General features: G+C 37.0%; 1 protein-coding gene across 1 annotated transcript in view; it reads right to left on the bottom strand.

Moving 5' to 3' along the window:
- LOC136037267 (calcium-activated chloride channel regulator 2-like) overlaps positions 1 to 21,314 on the bottom strand; it is a 113,528-nt gene extending 92,214 nt beyond the window's left edge. Inside the window, exon 1 of the mRNA XM_065719905.1 lies at positions 21,003 to 21,314. Within this exon, the coding sequence (XP_065575977.1) occupies positions 21,003 to 21,149 (147 nt within the window). The 5' untranslated portion in view covers positions 21,150 to 21,314. The remainder of the gene's footprint in view (positions 1 to 21,002) is intronic.
- Between the last annotated feature and the right edge of the window lie 672 nt (positions 21,315 to 21,986).

Here is a 21,986-nt window from a genome sequence, read left to right as displayed (position 1 = left end):
TCTAGGAGTTCTTTACTCTTTGAACCCCCTGAAATAAAACTACTAAAAAACTTTTTTTTGCATACTCACAAGCTTTCAGAAGCTTCAACAATAAATCCTCCATATTTACATATATTAACGTCTCTACTTCTGATAGGAATAGCTACATTTCAAGCAAACTCTAGATACGTCAGGAGCGGAAATAGGGGGGTGGGGATATTTGCTTTCAATTTTTTTTGCCCTTTCCACTTGGATTAAAAAATAATATATTTTTTGTTAGAAAAAACTTAAAAAAAACTAGTGAAAATTTTCTTGACCTCCCTTACATTTTTGTGAGTTGCAACCTTTGATCGACAGCTACCTGTAAATAAAACTCCGTCTGAATCGCTGTGATAAAGGTCATCAGGATTCTGGATGAGCGCAAAAGTTAAAAAAGCAGAATCCGTTCTGTCCACCCCCTCGCTCTGAGCCAGTAAGCCTTCTAAACCTGTGACCAAGTACTGCTTCAATGTTTAGAAGGTCTGGAAAAATAGAATGTTTGTTTAGTTAAGCATTATTACAGCTATTAACCTTTCTCAAGTTTTAGCCAAGCAATTAGGACTCCCAATTAACGCACTCTTTGCTTCCAAAATCACTTCAGAGTATATCTTAAACAGTCAGAACCTCTTGAATTGCATAAGTTATGCACAATTAAATAAATGTATGAAATAAATCAAATAGCTGTTTTTACACAATCAGAAGCCCTGTAAGTCGTCCACATTTACATGAATGTTGCTACTTCTGCGTGAAATACCCAGATTTCAGGTTAAAAGCTATTTAAATGTAAGCTTTCACTGATTAGGATAATTTACGCTTTACATGAGGTTTATCTTGATACAGCAATGATATAAAAAGCAGTGATGCAAGGTCCAAATAAGGAAAGAAGGGCGGTTGGTACCATTTTTCTTATTTTACCGGCAGTTAAAAGTCAGAGACAACGATCAGAACTCATCAAGACAGGCATAAATTGCCGCTATTAAAAATCAACGGGATGTTATGCCACTGTCATTAAGAAATTTTATCACATTCAGCATCTTTCAACACCGCTACTTAATGGCTCGCTTGGTGAGGGATATTCAACTACCTTCCGGGTGGATCACAGTGAAGAACAATCACACATCATCCTTTATCTAGATGTTTTCGTAACAAGTCAGTCGAGTGAATTGAACAGGGCGAGAAAGGAGCTGCTTCATAAAGTATTATCAGTAAGTAAGGTGACCGAATAAAAAGTTTATTACTGAGAAGAAGTAGCAGAAAGTGACCTTGGTTACTAAACTTTATATTTTTTGCCGACAAAACGTCTGAAACTGAATTGAGAAAATGCCTTTTATTAGGAACTGTCCCCCCCCCTGTTCGTGGAGTGAACGCTTGGAAACTAAGTCCCTCTCGAAATCTTGATATGCTTAAGATTTTTCCTGTTGGTTCTTATGTTAACTAGAAATTTCTATTTTTGTGGGGTTTTTGGAATATGAGCCTGCTCTAAAATGCTGGACTATTCCAAAACAAATTCCTGTGTTTGAACAAGTCCTCGCTACTAATGGTCTTTGGCCTTATATTCATATTTTTGATAATTTATTTTGTATGACACGATCAAATACAAGTACGAGCTAGGAAATAGTAGAATTAGGGAGAGGGGAGGATATTGACGGGGTAGCAGGACGAACTACAAAAAAAAACAGCTTAAACTAGGTTAATAGAGAAGAAAAAGCATACGACAATTAGCCCTTTAGCCAGGAAGTACAATGGGGGGTTGGGGGCAACCCATCCTGTGCTTTCACACCACCTTCCTGTTTATCTTCTAAGATTTCTCCAAGTACCCATTTAGAGCTGTGTCCACTCTGGCTGAGCTTACACACCACTGACCCCCGTCCCAAACTAAATAATTGGATACACTAGCATTCGAACCCTTGTCCTCTCAGACAAAGGATCCTGAATCTAGCGCACCAATCCACTCGGCCAGGACGACTATTTACTAGATTAAATATACCAACAAATATAAAAAATTGTAGGAAGAAATGTGCACATGTCCATATATCAGAAGAAGAGGGCTTGAACGCAATTGTGCACATTTCTTACCCAAGGATATTTAGTGATCTTCCATATCTAAGGTTCGTGTGGTTCCCTACATCTGCTTTAGTCATTTCACTTTTATCATAGACTATAGCTGGACCACTTGAATTCCAAATACATATTTCCTCACTTTCACGGTTTGGGTGGGATGCAATTAACATATAATAGATCAGAATTTTTATCAATCGGTGAAATCTAAAAAACCCCTGAATATATCCTCATTGATTGAAATTCCACATGTACAAAATGAAACCATGTAAACTGAAAATTTTTAAAACTTTTTTTGCTGTGAATTTATCAACAGTTTTTAGTCGATATTTAGTCGATATAGAAACGATTTTTAGTCGATATAGACCTATCTAACCAAAAAACCTGTTTCATTTCTTCACCCATAAGGACATGCCCTGAAATTATATATTATGGACAGGCCAAAATTTAAGGTTAATTGAACAAAATTGCAGCAGATGGGAATTCTTTCAAAACCGTCAATCAGAAAAGCCACATGGCTTTATTGCTTATTTATGATACGCAATTTTCAGCACATTTGGAAGTGCAGCTAACAAACTACGCCGAGTAGTTTTCTGATTGTGCCACACTGTCATAAAATCTTTTTATTTAAAATCTTTTTATTTTCGTACTCAGCTTGTTTGTCGCTGCTTTTTTTCTTGTTTTAAGGACAGGATGATTTTATGGAAGTCATTTCAGTGTTGCAACAATTGCAACCTTAAAACGAAACAAAGGAAATTATAAATTACCAAAGACAGTAAAAATAAAACCAAATTTCTTAAATTGGTTAAGTGAAAACTTGCAAAACCTTGCATATCTTAAAAAAAGAACAAATAGGAAAAAGCGGGAATCCAATTTTTAATTAAATAGGCCTCCATATGTAGTTAGGAGTCTTTGGTGGCAGCGGGTGCCAAATAAAAATAGTATATAAACAAAAGAAAAAATGGTTCAAAAACAGCAAATAATAAGCTAAATTCACATGACAAGAAACAGTTTAGGAAGGTGGGCCTTCCTTTGAAGGTGCAGTTTTGTTGGGAATCGACTGATTGTTGGTGTTTGAATATTTATTGCGCTTTTACGGTTCAACGTAAAAACACTGCCAAAAATACGATACTACCCTAAAATCTTCATAATTTTGAGACAAAAAAAGAAACATCTTAGAAATTCGAGGGTTTTTGGTATGAATAGACCTAAGATGGGTCCTGGGGACAACACATATTATATTTTGACGTCCTCGATATTTTAACAGTTTATGGACCAAACTATGGCTTGTCGGTCGTTCAAAGAAAACGAAATATGACTCGTAGAATTCTGTCCAATTCTGATTCACCCTTTTGTCGAAATATCTTATTTGTTCCCAAAATGATATGAGCTACCCATATTCAGAACCATATGTGCAATGTCCAGTACAAGTATCCTCCGGAAAAATAAAATAAAACACAGAGGGTCTTAATGTTTTTTTTTTTTTGCATATTTGCCGTGTTAACAAGGATTCATCTACCCTTATTTATACTGGTAGCACCTTGTGCAGTGAAAATGTTTGCTTGATCTGATGTATCAAAATTAACAAGCCTCTAACCTCTGAAAATAATACTGCCGATTCAATAGTGGGTAACAATGAGTCAAATTGTAAGTTATAAGGATTGCCATTAACAATTTCCAAGAAGCAGTTTTACATTTTTTCTATTCAAATTGTCCTATTCTACTTCGCTTGAATTAAAATCTCATCTTCTTCCTTTTAAAGTTTTAGGTTAGTTTTGTCACAGGATAGGAGTTTGCAATTCGGCTCAGAAAATAACTTGACTCAATTATGGAAATCAGTGACTCCCACGTTTTTGTTCTCTTTTTTTTTTCATTGCCACGCACAAGGATATCTCCCATCCCTTAATAACACGTCATACCTACAGAGCTGTCTTGGGAGGGGGAAGGGGACAGGAATAATTTCCCTCTCCTCTACAGACGAAAAATATTTTTTGGCATTCTTACTTAAAAACAGCTTTTTGATATGTTCGAGAAAAAATAACAAAAGCACCGCGTCTTGACTTTGAAAAACAAGTTTTGCCCCCTCTACAAATTCTCGAAATACGCCACTGCATATCTATCGCCCTTAAAGGCCATTGTTCAATAGAGGGAATGTGATTCCTCCTTAAACTGGGAGTGCTCCACGTGTCATGAGCCACAGGTGCGAAGCACAGTACAGACATCCTACTATAAAAATAGAAACACAAAAAACTGCAGTTTCTCATATTATTTATTTGTATCTGAATGTCTACCCGTATACCAGGCTACCCTTATTTATTTGGATCTTTTGCTTCGAAAATGGTTAATTGATAGCAGAAATGTAAATAGAACCAAAATTAACGAGCCTCGAAACTTGTCTGCTAGCAACATTGCCGAATTAACGGTCGGTAACATTTTTCTTTAATGGGCATTCGATTTCATCGTTGTAGCCAGGAACTGAGTTAATAATGGGAACGTAATTTACACTTTCCTCTTAAATTTAGATAAGAATGAGGAAGATAGTTAGATAGCCATCTATCAAGTAAATGGTTTCATTATGTCATGGACATTGACATCCTTTGATATTACCAGAGTAAAGTGGAAAAAAAACGGTGTTATAATATCTTCTATTTTATGCTACGAAACATAGACAAGGTACGTAATGGCTTTAAACTTGAACTTTAACGGTGAGTATGTTTTCTTTTTCAAGTGTAAGCTATTCTCAGGTTTCAATATGGAAACTAAATTGGTGACAATAATGATAAGGGAGTAAAGAGTCACTGGGAGCCTGCTTATCTGGGGACAAGAATGTCCCCTTTCCAGTTTTACCGTTACTACTACTACTAACAACTCGCCACAGCACGACACCGGCACGGACGACACCAAGCTATCCGGCATTAGTAAAAGGAAAACAAGAAAGAAAGAACCAGCAGACACTTATACAAGAATTTTAAGAGTAACGGGTCTGTTCCACGAAGGGGGTCAAATTAATCAAAATAACAAAGGAGGCACATTGTTTGAAAGGTAACAAGGTGGAAAAATACATCAAATTCAGAAGATGCAGGGGGACCAAACATAAACATACAGTCTACATGTCTTCAAACATGGAAAAAACATATAATGCGTAGTAAATTGAATACGTTCTTCGAACAAAATATCCACTAAGATACTTCTGTATTCAAACTGTAGGTAAGAAGTGACTCAGCCCAGTAGTAACCGAAACTCGACATTCTAGTAACCGAATTTATATAATAATAAATACACCAAAATAAATTATTTTCTATGTTCATTCCAAATTAATAAAATTTATTAGCCTTGATGTCACCCATCAAAAGTCACGACCCTAAGAAAAGTTGCCTGATTTTCAAAAAAGGAGAAACACCCCCAAAAAGTCAAGTAATCTTATTGAAAATCCCTCCATCTGATTCAGCATATCAGAGAAACCGTACCGAAAAGATCTCAAGCTCCTATCCACAAAAATGTGAAATTAAAAAAAAAATTCCAGAAGAAAGATCATGGATGCGTGTTTATATTTTGTTTTCCCCATAGGTGATTGTATCGACCAAATGGTCCTAGAAGATAGAGCGAGGGCTCATTTGAACGGAAAACAAAAGTTCTAGTGCCCTAGTGACTTCAAAGACTGGAAGGTAACTAGCTTCATCCCACGGCCTTTGTTCCTCCAAAAACTTCCAATCAAAATTCTACACAGCCATTTTATTTAGCATAGTTGAAAGATCCAACAGGACCAATAGTCCCTGGGAAAAGCACTGTAAGTCACGCAGTTTACCTATTGTCCACATATAGTGTTTGCTATTGGGAATTGTACGTAATTATTGAGGAAGAATTTTTTACGGGGAAGGGATTTCCCGAGGATAATTTTGTAAGAGGTAGAAAGTTTTCAGGGAAGATCTTACGCTGGAGGGGAGAGACGGGGATTTTCTGGAAATCCCCTTCCCTACTATTAAATAAAAAAATAAATAAGTTGTTTATTTACGCCAAGCTTTGACTGGTTGTCACAATTCTTTAACAAAGACTGCTCAAACACAAGATTGGTTGAATTTGGATTATAAGTGTTTTTAAAGAACTTTAATTCATTAGCGGAAAGAGTGAGGAATGAGGAAGAGGCGTTCCTTTATATATGGAGTAATTTCTGTTCATTATAAGTTTAGTGTCGATCCTTTTTAACTTATATTAAATCGTCTAAAGGAGTGAACACCCTTACTATTGATCCCTTAAATATCTCCTCACTACTGTCTTTATTACGTCTTAGTCTTAGCCGACTATCCCGTAAGCTATCTTTGTACAATATCCCTCTAGAAATGTTTTCTACGAATTTTCAAAAAAATTCGCCGGTTCTCACTTTTCAGCGAATATTGTCCGGCGCAAAACATAATTCCTTTAGTTCCAACTCTCACCCCTGGGTGAACTTATCCGCCCTTAGTCACTGTGGTGTAGGCTAGTTTTTAAAAGAGCATCTAAAAATAAGTTGGGAGAATCAAAGATTCTGAACACTCAATTAAAAAAAAAACATTTATTTCATTAAGAAATACCTGTGGGTGCACTTGATACTATTCTATGGTCATTAAAGAGGCCAATTTACAATGAATGGCCTGTTACAAAATATTTCGCTGTTCTTTGCCACTCAAATTGAGGGCATGCCCCTCCCTTTCTTTTCGAACTACACCCATTTAATGCTAAGTAGTTTTTGTCTAGCAATTGTCCCTTGGATTGTTTTCATGATTTAATTATATCATTAATCAAACAAAAAGATTGCCCATTCCAATTCCTCCAGTCTAGGGTTTATGGGCCCCACGCATTGAAAACACATCAGAAGTGACTTTGAAACATTTTAGTCGATGCTCCCTGGTGCGAGATTTGCAACCCATTGGTAAATAATTTGAATATCTTTGGGTGCAATAAATTACCACAAGTTGTACTATTTTATGTTCCTCTTTAATTTGAAATACACACCTTAAGTTTTGTTCTTTGGGTAATCGATTATCCTTGCAGGATTAACCACAAGTCTTTATTAGCTGAAATGAGGCATGGAAGGGTAAAACAAAATGTTTACCGAAGAAAAAAAATTTCCTGATAATTCGAGCAAAAAAGAAAAAGAAAATAGTTTCTTGAATGGTATAATTAGTCTTAGGCACTCAAAATTGCGAAAATTACGGAAATCGATTTGCTTAATAAAAAGAAATGTATGAACTGAGCTGAATGAATGAATATACAGATTATAGAGTCCACACAGTATTGTTAATCAAACAGTTATGGTAACGAACTGTAAGTAAGGAGCGACCCGGCTCAATAGTAACTGAAACTCAAAAACGGAATTTCGATACCAATAGATATATTCAAACAAATGGCTTATTATGCTGATTCCAAACATATAAGTTTAATTAGGTTTAGTCTTACCCATCAAAGGCTACGAGCCTGAGAGAATTTTGAAAAAAAGGAGGGAAATACCCCTAAAATTCATAGAATCTTAATGAAGATCACACCATCTAATTCAGTGTATCAGAAAACCCTACTGTAGAGGTTTCAAGCTCCTATCTACAAAAATGTGGAAGTTTGTATTTTTTGCCAGAAGAAAGATCACGGGTGAGTGTTTATTCTATTTTTTTTCCAGTGGTGATCGTGTCGACCCAGCAGTCCTAAAATATCGAGAGAGGTCTCATTCAAACAAAAATTAAAAGTTGTAGTGCCCTTTGTAAGTGACCAAAAGATTGAAGGGCAACTAGGCCCCCTCCCTAGCCCCTTTTTTCTCAAAATCGTCTGATTAAAGTTTCAAGGTAGCCATTTTGTTCAACAGATTTCAAAGGCCCAATAACTAAGCTTCTGGAGATAACATGACTCCCCATAGCCCCTGGGGAAAGGTCTTTAAAATATAAGTTTTGCTTATTGCTTAAGTATAGCCTAGTATTTGTTATTGGGAAGTATAGATACATCTTTTGGGCGGGGAGGTGGTGAAATTCTTTCTGTGAGGATTACCCACGGGGATAATTTTCCACACGGAGGAATTTTCCAGGGTGTGAATTCTTCAGCAGAAATTTTACACTTGGGGAGTTTTCCATAATTGTGTCTCTCTTTGCTAACTCAAATTCACGCGTGGAGATGCTAAGGGTAAATGTCCAGAGTAAGTTTTCACCAGGAATAAATTTTTTAGAGGATATATTCGTGGGGAGGAGGAATTTTTCAGTGGAGGTGGAGCCATGTTTCTTGGCATTATCTAAAAAAATAATCAGAAATTAGATAAAAAAACTATTTTTTTCAACTGAAAGTAAGGAGCAACATTAAAAATTAAATCAAACAGTAACTATTACGAGTATAATGGGTATATTTAATTAGAACAATAAGAAGCTTTTTTTAAAGCACTAAAAAATTTTGGGGGAGGTGGCAGCCCCTTCATATACGTAATAATTTCTGTTCGTTTTAAGTTTTAATGTGGCTCCTAGCTCTCAGTTGGAAAAACTTGTCTTTTTTTTATTTAATTTAGTCAAGAACCATGTTTCGAATGTGTTATGTATTACTTTTTGAATGAGTTAAAGGTGCATAGTATGTGCATGCTGTATGTATATATATACGATATGTACATAATATATGAGTCGCTAACTACAAAAACAAACCATTCCAAAACACAGAAAATTTACTGAAGGCAAAAATTTATGTCCTGTTATTTTCTGCAAAAAAGAAGATACAAAAAACAGTTTATTGAATTGTATTATTAGTATTGGGCACTTGAAATTTGTTTTTATTTTATATCTTTGTGAACCCTCAAAAGAAATTTTTTTTCTTCTGCTCAAAATTTCTGCTCAAAAAATCTTATAAAAATTTTCCTCAATAGAAAACAATTGAACTAGAACAAGACGGACAAAAAACTAACCTTTGAACCACTATTAATTTAACCAGATAAGTATAGTAAAAAAAAAAATAGTCTAGTTTTGCTACAACTAAATTCCCAAGGTAACACAAACTACATATCAGATTTCAAGTGAGATACGAATTCAGGCATCTTCATCCCCTGTATAGGGCTTTGGGCCCTGCACCTGAATATCTCAAGATTTCCCGTCAGATTCTCTATATTTTGCTTAAAATTCTTCTGGTTTGTCTTTTGAAATCCCCCTCCTTAATATAAATTCTTTGATATGTACCTGAAGAAGATAGTGGACCAATTTATCCAATACAGTTACTTTCATTTCTCCAATCAATCAATCTATTTAACCACTAGTTCGTTATAACAAAAGCAGGTTTATACCCTTATGACGAAGTAACATAATAAAGAAACAAGAGCCAAGAGCTCAAATGGCACTTGTGACAAGGTCGGAACCTAAAATTAGACTCGGTACTAGAGTTATCGATTTCATCGTCCTAGCACGTCAAGAGGCACCGAACTCGCCAAAGCACTAGAAATGCCTCAAATGCTCCCAAAGAGATCGGATCTAGTCCGCTTATGTCAATCACGTATCTATAACTTATTCTCGAATTCGACAAAGTACTAGGAATCCCCTCAACTCCCCCAAAGAGAGAAAATCCAGTCAGGTTATGTCACTCACGTATAAAGAACTTGTGCTTATTCTTCCCATCAAGTTTCATCCCGATCTCTCCATAAGAGTTTTCGAAGATTTTCGATTGCCAAGATTTCCGTTTCCTTCCTCCACCCTCCGAATTGAAAATAGAGCATCTGAGATATAAGATCTTTCTATATATCAAGTTTCATTAAGATCCGATCACCCATTCGTAAGATAAACATACCTCCATTTTATTGATTTTCCCTCCCTCCAGCCCCCAGATGGTTGAATCGGGAAAAAATTGTTATCAAGTCAATTTGTGCAGTTCCCTGACACGCCTCCCATTTTTATTATCCTAGCACGTCCAGAAGCACCGAATCTAGGACTTGTGCTTTTTCTTCCCACCAAGTTTCATCCCGATCTCTGCACTCTAAGCGTTTTCCAAGATTTCCGGTTTCCCCCTTCAGCTTCCCCAATGTCACCGGATCAGGTCGGGATTTAAAATAAGAGCTCTCAGAAATGAAATTCATCTAAATAACAATTTTGTTTAAGATCCGATCACGAATATAGCGAATCCGGTCTGGTCATGTCAATCACGTATCTAAGACTTGTGCTTATTCTTCCCACCAAGTATTATCACGATCTCTCCACTCTAAGCGTTTTCCAAGATTCCCATTTTCCTCCTCCGACCTCCCACTCCAATCTCACCGGATCCGTTCAGGATTTAACTTAAGAGATCTGAGACACGAGATCCTTCTATATATTAAGCTTCATTAAGACCCAATCACTCGTTCGTAAGTTAAAAATACCTCATTTTTTATAATTTTTCCGAATTATGTCCCCTTCCCAAAGTCTCCCAAAGAGAGTGGATCCAATCCGGTTATGTGAATCACGAATCTAGGACTTGCGCTTATTCTTTCTACCAAGTTTCAACCTGATTTCTCCACTCTAAGCGTTTTCCAAGATTTCATGCCCCCCCTCCCCCAACTCCCTCCAATGATACCGGATCCGGTCGGGATTTAAAATAAGTTATCTGAGTTACGAGTTTCTTCTAAATATCAAATTTCATTAAGATTCAATCATTCTTTCTTAAGTTAAAAATACCTCATATTTTCTAATTTTTCCAAATTACCAACCCCCCACCCCACTCTCAACTCCCCCAAAGAGAGTGGATTCGTTCCAGATATGTCAATCACGTATCTAGGACTTGTGCTTATTTTTTCCACCAAGTTTCATCCCGATCTCTCACTCTAAGGGTTTTCCAAGATTTCAGGTTTCCCCCTCCAACTCCCCTAATGTCACCAGATCCGGTCAGAATTCAAAATAGGAGCTCTGAGACATGATGTCCTTCTAGATATCGAATTTCATTAAGATCCTATCACCCGTTCGCAAGTCCCCCAACTCCCCCAAAGAGAGCGGATTCGTACCGGTTATGTCAATCAGGTACCTAGGATTTGTGCTTATTTTTCCCACTAAGTTTCATCCTGATCTCTCCACTCTAAGCGTTATAAAAGATTTCTGGTTTTCACCTCCAACTCCCCCCAATATCACCGGATCCGGTCAGAATTTAAAATAGGAGCTCTGAGACACGATATCCTTCCAGATATCGAATTTCATTAAGATCCGATCACCTGTTCGCAAGTTAAAAATACCCAATTTTTCCTAATGAACCATCCCCCCCCCCAATCCCCCCCAGATGGTTGAATTGAGGAAACGACTATTTCTAATTTAATCTGGTCCCTGATACGCCTGCCAAATTTCGTCGTCCTAGCTTATCTGGAAGTACCCAAACTAGCAAAACCGGGACCGACAGACAGACAGAAATTGTGATCGCTATATGTCACTTGGTAAATAGCAAGTGCCATAAAAATACTAATTACATAGGAAAAAAAAACACTAATTACAAAAAAACCCGCATATAGACAAACATGAAGACACTCATTGAGATACCCGAGGCCCTGGATGAGTTGAACCCGTGTTTTCTTGTGTTTCAACTGCTGGAGTTGGGCTCCTGAGAGAATTCTTTCTGCATGTCACACAGTTGCTGAATTGAAGCTGTTGGAAGTCTTTGAACGTAAACACAAAAGGTATTTTAAATATCAAGGAGGCACACTCGTGCCTCTTTAAAGAGGCGAACCACGAAAATGTTAAGCAATCTTCGAGTGGTCGCAGAGGGATGGGGAGGGATGCATTTCGTAGCCCGAGCTCCAACTAAGAAACCAGCCAAATTTCATCCCCCTCCGACTTTTCCTTCATGGGGAAAATCTGGCCGAAAGTTTCGACCCCCCAACCCCACCCCCCCTTTAACGTTGTCCGATCGGGCTGAACAGTTAGTGGTAACGAACTGTAGTAAGGAGCGACCCGGCTCAATAGTAACCAAAACTCTAAAAAATGGAATTTTGATACCAATAGCTACATCAAAAGAATCGCATTTTAATGCTGGTTTTAAATATATAAGTTTCATCAAGTTTAGTCTTACCCATCAAAAGTTAAGAGCCTGAGAAAATTTGCGTTATTTTAGAAAATAGGGGGAAACGCCCCCTAAAAGTCATAGAATCTTAACGAAAATAACACCATCAGATTCAGCGTATCAGAGAACCCTACTGTAGAAGTTTCGAGCTCCTATCTACAAAAATGTGGAATTTTGCATTTTTTGCCAGAAGGCAGATCACGGATGCGTGTTTATTTGTTTTTTTGTTTTTTTTTTTCCCAGGGGTGATCGTATCGACCCAGTTGTCCTAGAATGTTGCAAGAGGGCTCATTCTAACGGAAATGAAAAGTTCTAGTGCCCTTTTTAAGTGACCAAAAAAATTGGAGGGCACCTAGGCCCCCTCCCACGCTAATTATTTTCCCAAAGTCAACGGATCAAAATTCTGAGATAGCCATTTTATTCAACGTAGTCGAAAAACCTTATAACTATGTCTTTGGGGACGACTTACTCCCCCGCAGTCCCCGTGGGAGGGGCAACAAGTTACAAACTTTGACCTGTGCTTACATATAGTAATGGTTATTGGGAAGTATACAGGCGTTTTCAGGAGGATTTTTTGGTTTGGGGGAGGGGTTGAGAAGAGGGGGATATGCTGGGGGAACTTTCCTTCGAGAATTTGTAATGGGAGAAGAAAATTTCCATGAAGGGAGAGCAGGATTTACTAGCATTATTAAAAAAAATACAATTAAAAAATAAAAGTGAAAAAGCTTTTTCAGCTGGAAGTAAGGAAAAGCAATAAAACTTAAAACAAACAGAAATTATTAGCCATATGAAGGGCTCACCTTCTAATACCTCGCTCTTTACGCTAAAGTATTTTCAGTAATTTCAACTACTTATTCTACGGCTTTTGTGATTCAGGGGGTCATTCTTAATGAATCGGGATAAAATTTAAGCTTTAGTGTAAAGAGCGAGGTACTGACGATGGGGCGAGTCCCCTCATATATGTAATAAAAACATGAGAATACAAAAGTTCTTTACGTAAGCTAATTTATAAGTTACGTAAATCTTTTACCAATAAAAAGATTCGTAAAAAATTTAAAGTTCTAGTTGCCTTTTTAATTAACCAAAAAATCGGGGGGCAACTAGGCTTCGTCCCCCGCTCTTTTTTTCTCAAAATCATTCGATCAAAATTATGAGAAAGCCATTGAGCCAAAAAAAAAATATGCAAATTTCGTTTTGATTATTCCTCTGCGGAGAGCCAAAATCAAAACATGCATTGATTCAAAAACGTTCAGAAATTAAATAAAAAAAACAAGTTTTTTTAGCTGAAAGTAAGGAGCGACATTAAAACTTAAAACGCACAGAAATTACTTCGTATATGAAAGAGGCTGCTTCCTCATCAACGCCCCGCTCTTTACGCTAAAGTTTTTTACTGTTTTAAAAAGAAGAATTGAGAGAAAGAGTCAAACTTTAGCGTAAAGAGCGGGGCGTTGATGAGGAAGCAGCCTCTTTCATATACGAATTTCTGTGCGTTTTAAGTTTTAATGTCGCTCCTTACTTTCAGTTAAAAAAACTTGTTTTTTTTATTTAATTCTTAAAGAGTTAAAGAGGCTGCGTCCCAAAGTCGAACCTTAAAACGTACAGGAATTAGGAGAGGCAGTTGGGGGGCTACCGCCCCCCAACCCCCCCCCCATTTTAAAGACTCTTTTGTACAGGTTTATTGTTGTGGGGGGCTTCCGCCCCCCTAACCCCCCGCTCTTGGCTTCGGAAAGGCCCTCTTTTAATTAACAAAAAATACAAAACAGGTTTTTGTTTGCTACCCTACCCCCGCCCCCAGCTCTTAGCTTGTGTGCTCTGTGTCTGGGAAACAGCTTCAATAATTATGTTAAAATGTAAATGGAGTGGACATCTTCATTGTTACTAATTACTAGTTTCGGCGCAATGGTTCTCCTGTCCTCTTGTGTTTAACATTTTTCGAAGTTATTCCATTATTTATTCATTTCAATTTTTTGTTAATTAAAAGAGGGCCTTTCCGAAGCCAAGAGCGGGGGGTTAGGGGGCGGCAGCCCCCCACAACAAAAAACATGTACAAAAGAGTCTTTAAAAGCGTGGGGTTTGGGGGGCGGCAGCCCCCCAACTGCCTCTCCTAATTCCTGTACGTTTTAAGGTTCGACTTTGGGACGCAGCCTCTTTAACTCTTTAAGAAAACGAAGTTTTTTTCATATTATTTCTGTACGTTTTTCTACAATCAATGGTCGAGTAAAGGCTCGAGTAGTAGTCGAGGAAAGGCTCGTTTTCAAAAATTTAATATGATTTTGATAAAAATTCTGCCGAAACCCGGGATCGAGCCAGGGACCTTTAGATCTTCAGTCTAACGCTCTCCCAACTGAGCTATTTAAAATGAGCTAATATTAAAATGGGTTTTTCTAAGCTAGAAAATCGGGGGGTTAAGATTTTCCGACGAAACTTTCAAGGAAAATTACTCGGAGAATTCCGCGTCGAATGAGTAAAAAAAAAAGGAGAACATGAACATTAGGTGGCTATGCGTGGTTTCTGGAAAACAGGGAAGGAGTTATCGGATCGAGCTGAAATTTCGCGGATAAGCTCCTGGGCCCGAGGGGACCTTAACTTGTGAATTTCAGCCCGATCGGACAACGTTAAAGGGGGGGATGGGGTTGGGGGGTCGAAACTTTCGGCCAGATTTTCCCCATGAAGGAAAAGTCGGAGGGGGATGAAATTTGGCAGGTTTCTTAGTTGGAGCTCGGGCTACGAAATGCATCCCTCCCCATACCTCTACGACCACTGGAACCGAAGATCGCTTAACACTGTCGTGGTTCGCCTCTTTAAAGAGGCACGAGTGTGCCTCCTTGATGTTCTCCTTTTGTTTTTTTTTCGCCACGCCTACAGGTCACAGCCGACATCAGATCTGGGTGTACGAAGACTCATTCGACGCGGAATTCTCCGAATAATTTTGCTTGAAAGTTTCGTCAGAAAATCTTAACCCCCCGATTTTCTAGCTTAGAAAAAAACCCATTTCCCCGTAAGAGCCCATGTTAAGTTTTTTGTTGTTAAAAGTTACGAATTTCAACATTCAAGTACATCAAAATGATCAGCTCGACAAGGTGAGACTGACTGAAAGCTTCAAAAAATTCTGTCTTAATCCGTAAAATTTTTATTTGAGAAAAATGACAGAAACCCTTTTTTTTCTGCCACGCCTACAGGTCACAGCCGACATCGGATCTGGGTGTACAAAGACTCATTCGACGCGGAATTCTCCGAGTAATTTTTCTGGAAAGTTTCGTCGGAAAATCTTAACCCCTCGATTTTCTAGCTTAGAAAAACCCATTTCCCCATAAGAGCCCATGTTAATTTTTGAAATTCTTAAAAGTTATTTAAAAGTTATATTTATACATGCAGGTATTTCGACTTCAAACATGCCCGGTTAGCTCAGTCGGTAGAGCGTGGGACTTTTAATCCTAAGGTCAAGGGTTCAAGTCCCTTATCGGGCGTTTTTTTTCACAAAATATGAAAAAACTTCGTTTTCTTAAAGAGTTAAAGAGGCTGCGTCCCAAAGTCGAACCTTAAAACGTACAGGAATTAGGAGAGGCAGTCCTAATTCCTGTACGAGGAGTACAGGAATTATTAAATTACATCCACCATGGATTGTAGAAAAACGTACAGAAATAATATGAAAAAAACTTCGTTTTCATAAAGAGTTAAAGAGGCTGCGTCCCAAAGTCGAACCTTAAAACATACAGGAATTAGGAGAGGCAGTTGGGGGGCTGCCGCCCCCCAACCCCCCCCCCCTTGTAAAGACTCTTTTGTACAGGTTTTTTGTTTTGTTAATTAAAAGAGGGCCTTTCCGAAGCCAAGAGCGGGGGTTAGGGGGGCGGCAGCCCCCACAACAAAAAACCTGTACAAAAGAGTCTTTAAAAGCGGGGGGTTTGGGGGGCGGCAGCCCCCCAACTGCCTCTCCTAATTCCTGTATGTTTTAAGGTTCGACTTTGGGACGCAGCCTCTTTAACTCTTTATGAAAACTAAGTTTTTTTCATATTATTTAAAGAAGACACAACGACCTGTAGCTTATTTCCGCCTGAGAGAAGACGTTAGAGGGTAAAATCAAGTAGACGAGTGAAAACTCGAGAATTAAAAAGCCTTTCTTGGCAAATTGACTTTAATGGTGATTAAATAGAAAAAAAATGGATTTTCAGCTGAAAGTGAGGAGCAGTATTAAAACTTAAAACGAACAGAAATTATTACGTATATAAGGGGGGCTGTTCCCTTTTCAACTCGTTAAAGCTTTTAACTCAATAAAACTTTTTTTGGAACAAGAAGCTCTAAAAAGCTTCTTATTCTAATTCAACGGGTCCTAGTGTTTCAGCAGCTGTTCCTAAAGAATTTTGACATAAACCAAAACTTTAGAATAAAAAGCGAGGTGCCGAGGAGGGGGCAGTCCCTTTAATATACAAAATGATTTCTTTTTGTTTTAAGTTTTAATGTTGCTCCTTGATTTCAGTTGAAAAATTCTTCCTTCATTTGATTTCTGATTATTTATCGCACCATGCCCAGGCCTAACCTATAGGATACCAGCCCCATAAACTCCCGATTTCTCTCTGGTACATTGTTCGCCTAAATAATAAATATAAATTAATTGGCAGTGCCCTTGCTTTATCAGTTTTTCTGTTATGAATTAAAACATTGGATTGTAACTAATATTTTTGACAAATTATTTTTTAAAGGATAATTAGGCAGCAAATTGATCTATTTGCAGCGTATAACACCTGCGTACTAAATGATCCATCGGTCCTCTTTCATAACAGCTTATGTACATTTACACATCCCTACAGAAAATCTTATGAAAAATGAAGGAAATCAGTTTAGTTAAACGAAGCTTTAAAGTAAATGTAATTTTTTTTTTCTGCAAATTAAAAAGGCATCACCCCAAAGCACTATTATTCAGGCTTATTCTACATGAAGGGAGATGAGAGGATTCCTACCCCACACCCCATTCTATACTCATCTAAAGGCTCACAGAGTTAGACAATCTGGGCTTTGGAATGTGCTCTCTTAGGCATCCCCCCTTATAGCTGATGCGCAGTTATACCTAACTATACATAATGTCATGACAAATAAAGTGAATCAACAGTGTTAAATCAAAAGTTAAGATATATCCAAAGTAACCATTAATCTTTTATGGACTACATGACTTAAGGAACGAACGCATTAACATGGGATATTGCTTCCTCTACAACTGGGAAGCCCAATATGTAGTGATTGATAGTTTTTAATCGGTTGGATACTTCAGATTTTGAATTGATAACAAAATTGTCTTTTTTTGGGAAAATCATAGTTTGGTGCCATAAAATGACTGAAAACGTCACCTCACCATGACACAATCTTTACGGTCAATCAAAAAGGGCATTAAAACTTTTAATTTCCGCTCAAAAAAGCCCTATCCCAATCTTTTTGATCATTGGTTTGATGCGATCAGTCTTGGGAAAAAGACAACAAAAAGACAAAAAACAAAGAAAGAAACAAATAAACACGTATCCGTGATCTTCCTTATGGAAAAAAAAAATATATTCCACATGCTTGTGGATAGAAGCTCGAAACCTCTACTCTGGAGTTCTCTGACATGCTGGATATAATAGTGTTATTTTCATTAATATCGATTGCCTTTATGGGAGGTATTCCACCTGCTCCCTTTTTGAAAATCAGGCAAATTTTCTCAAATTCGTAACTTTTGATGGGAATCATTAAACATAATGAAATTTATATATTTGGAATCAACATAAAAAATAATTTCTTGGTGTATCAATTGTTAACACAAATTCCTTTTTTAAAGTTTCGATTACTATTGATCCGAGTTGCTCCTTACTTATAGTTCGGTATCACAAACTATTTGATGTTGTAGAGGCAATATATACATTTATTTTGTTTTGAGTCTTATTTAAAAATTATAAACAGTATAATTTTTAAAAAAGAATCGGCAGTTTTTCCAAAACTAAATTGAGGAATGGAGATAACTAGTGTAACTCTTTGGTTTTTAACGAAGAAATAGGAGTAAAGAGGAACATCGCTGAAATCATTAGTTAAGTTAGTAGGGGGTCTAAGAGGAGAAGGCTATGCTCACCCATGTGATTTAATAATCATGCAAAATGAAAAGAAAAAATCCTTTTACTGTCAAACTTGTCAAAAGAAATCTACCGTTGCTTCGCTTTCCTCAATTACTCATAGATAATGGTCGCCATGATTCAGGAAAAAATTGAAAAAAAAAACCTTTCGGTTAGGAAAAGAGATCTTCAGATTCCGGATACTATTTTTATCAGTCAAAGTGAAACACCTATTTCAATTTTTTATCAAAAAGCATTGATGTCAAAAAACCCAGGGACCTGTCATCCATTTTCAATTGAAAAAGGCTCCAATTAATTGATTACCCATTCACTGATTTTAGAAATGGTGGAAATCAAGTAGAAGTAACTGTCAGGTAATCATTTATTATTCACAAGTAGAATATTCTATTTTAGTGCTTTTCTCAGCAGAATTCCTGCCATTTGACTTCTGAAATCTGAAATTCTTCAAAAAGAAAATATAGGAGAATGGTAGCGAGTACAGAGGTATTTTCATTTGGTTGGGAGTTTAAATCTTTTTCTCTAGAGAGGCCATGCCAGAAATTTGATGGTACATAGAAAACTAAAATACACAAAATTAAAATAAAAAATGGCATGCTTTTCACTGGTTCAGACCCTTCTTGAAATGAGTGCCCAGTCATCATCCATTTGAATCTTAAAACATAATATCAAGCCCCCTGCTAAAGACTCAGTGGCGGTTCTAGCCTCTCTTGCGCCCGGGGTAAAATCTTTGTTAGCGCCCTCCCCACTGTCTCCCAATAATTCTCAGGCCAAAATTTAACAAAAGTTTTATTTATTAACAAAGTTTGCCAACTGCTCTCTCTCTACCTTATTTTCATAAAAACAGAATTTCAAAAATTACATAATGACTATAACTGTATTTACTTGAAATTTGGAGGTCTGAAATTTCTGCGCCCTGAGCAAGTCCCCCCCTACCTGCAGCCACCTGTGCGAATATTACTTTTGGTAAAATTCTAGATATTACTCAGGACCTCACCAAATCTTACTTTAGATCGTATATCCGTTACATCAAGAAAGAAAACGATCAAAAATGGGGGTTTTAAAGGTCAAACGAAAATACTAAAGGAACGCAGTAAGCGAACATTTCGAGATAACAACAGCCTCTTGAGCGCGAACAAAATAATATAATCAAGGAATATGCCGAAGAAAAAACCAAAAAACAAACGCGGAAAGTCAACAAAACCTATCAAAAACCAAAGAAAAAACAGCCAAAAAACCTAAAGATAAATAGAATTCAATAAAAGACCAAAACTATAAGAATTAAAATCAAATACCTAACAACAATAAAATGAGTCATTTGCCAATATACGCGATTTGCATAAAATCCAAACAGTTCTGAACTGCCATCAGCCGGATAGTAAAAAAAAACCATTTCTGATTTTTTTTTTTTTTTAATTTAGAAATCCCATTTTTGATCGTTTTCTTTATGTTATGGCAGGCCAATGCGGTTTTAGAAATTATCTTAATATATCCCTTCTTGAAAGTTCTATTCGCCCGCAACAAAAACTTTCCGATATAACACAAATCCTTTAGCCTGGAATTTTACCTGTATATGCACCCAGGATGGGGGTCAGTAGAACGTAGTCTAAAAATTATCGGACAGTGTTTTTTGGCTGTTTCAGGACGATGTTAAGCTAGATGAACGAAACCTTCAAATCGAATTCACAACCTAAAGTAGGATTTAAGAGTGTTTCAAATTGCTATGTTTACCCCTCCCTCCCTGTAATACTTTAAGATTATTAGGAGACATGTCAGTTACCTATTCAGATTCTTAAGGCATGCTTTGTCTTGATTGTCGGTTTTGGTTAGGTAGCTCCTAGGATTTGAGCCAAATTCTTCGTCAATGATTCTAACATTCATTTGTGTCGGAAATGAACATAACCCCCACCTCTATATGTACCGATTCAGGGTATATATTTGCATATTAGGGAGGTGGCGGTATCTGATGCAAATGAATGTTAAAATTGAATTTAGGATACAATTCTGACTAGAGGTAAGTTTGAACTTTACCCCCACCCCCTAATGTGAAAACATATACCCAGAAATGGTATGTATAGAGGTGCGGATTAAGTTCATTTCCGACAGAAATGTATGTTAAATTTGGATTCGGGATACAATTTTGACTATAAAGGTATTTTTTTTTTCTTAGCTATCTGAATAGTCCGTTAATACAAATCTTACAAAGGCCTATTAACGGACTATTTAGGTAGCTAAGAAATAAACTTACCTCTATAGTCAGTATTGTAAAATTCTTAATATATTTCATTCAAAATTGTCTTAATTACTGAGTTTTTATTGTCGCTCCCAGTTTAAACGCATACCAGTTCCCAGCCTCTAATGTTCAGGAGATAGCCTAGTCATAGCCTATTTCCAATATTTGCTGACATTTCTTTTTCAAATTGGCAATATTTGGCATTACAAATCAGCTGCTAACGAGAAATAAGTACGAAGATGAATGCAAACCGACGAAATCTGCAAAAAGCATCCTGTTTTCCCTTATTCCTACACTTTTCCCTATTTGTCAGGTTAAAAGTTTGGAAAACCTATATATTAACGGAGTATATACCCCCATGGTAAAATTCTATTTGATTGACTTTTATCGTCTAGGGTGGAACTGTTTTTTAGTTTTTAAATGAAAATACGAAAATGAGACAATTTTTTCAAAATTTTTGGAGGTTCGGGGTAATGCCACCCTTCGCCGAATTGGAACCCCAGCTGCCGAGCAGAAGAATGAACCAAATTTCAAAATAAACAATTTGAAACTAGAATTTTACCGAAACTTATAGCTAAATTCTGAAGATGCATCCATATAAATTTTACCTCCAAATTGCTAAGAAAACGTCCACAGTCTTGAGGCTCTTGCAAATTCCTCGGAATCCCAACAAAAATGTTTTCGTAGCCACTATCATTTAAAACAATCCCTTTCACTAAAATTGGTAGAAGCGTGATAAATGGCACTGAAATCATGTTGATATTATCATAAACTGTAGAAAAATATATCAAAACGTCTGAATAGCCAAATTCACAAATCCAATTTCAACGTTCCTTTCATTTATGATGCTGTCACTTTTTAACTTTCTTCCTCGGCCCCTTATTATTTCTTTCTTGAGCCTAGAATCGTTACTAGTCTTTAATAAAAGCTTTTTCTGGAGCCAGCGAGCTCTGAGGAATTTCAGCCAATGACAAACCGTTTCATTGAAGTGTTTCAACACCGAAATCCGGTAGCTTTATCTTTCCTACCCGGTGTAAAATCTTCCGCTAGAATTAATAGCATGGAGCCGTTCTTTATATGTGGTAGCATAGAATATACAAGAATACTTTGTACAAACAAGGACACCGTTTGGGGGGGGGGTATTTGCTCCTAAAATTTATTGCCACATAGCCTACCTAGATTTTGAGAAACATGTTTTTTGTATCTTCATTACATAAAACCTTTGCCCCCTCCTTAAATTTTCGTTCAGAACCTCTACAACTTATCACGAGCTATTAGAGTCCATTTTTACTTGTGCATCTAGTGCAATCATGCATAAAATTGGTTGGGGGGAGGAGGAGTAGAGCCAGACATGAGAGGTGTTGGCAAGATTTGTAAAATCAAATGCTTATATATTCAAAAAATGGGGTATAATTTCAGTAGCAACAACTGCAACCAAGTAGTGTAAAGCAAGGCCAAAAAAGTTTAAGGCTAGTTTTCTAAGAAATTGTCTAGTGAGAACGAACCGCCGTAAAACGACTCACCCGATCAATAAATAGTGATTATGAAAGGAATTTGAGAAAAGCCTGAAACCCTTTAAACATGACGCCAAA

The sequence above is a fragment of the Artemia franciscana genome, chromosome 2 (assembly GCF_032884065.1).
Source record: "Artemia franciscana chromosome 2, ASM3288406v1, whole genome shotgun sequence".
Lineage (NCBI taxonomy): Eukaryota > Metazoa > Arthropoda > Branchiopoda > Anostraca > Artemiidae > Artemia > Artemia franciscana.
Note: the sequence above shows the minus strand (reverse complement) of the source record. Positions and strands in the feature narration are given on the sequence as shown.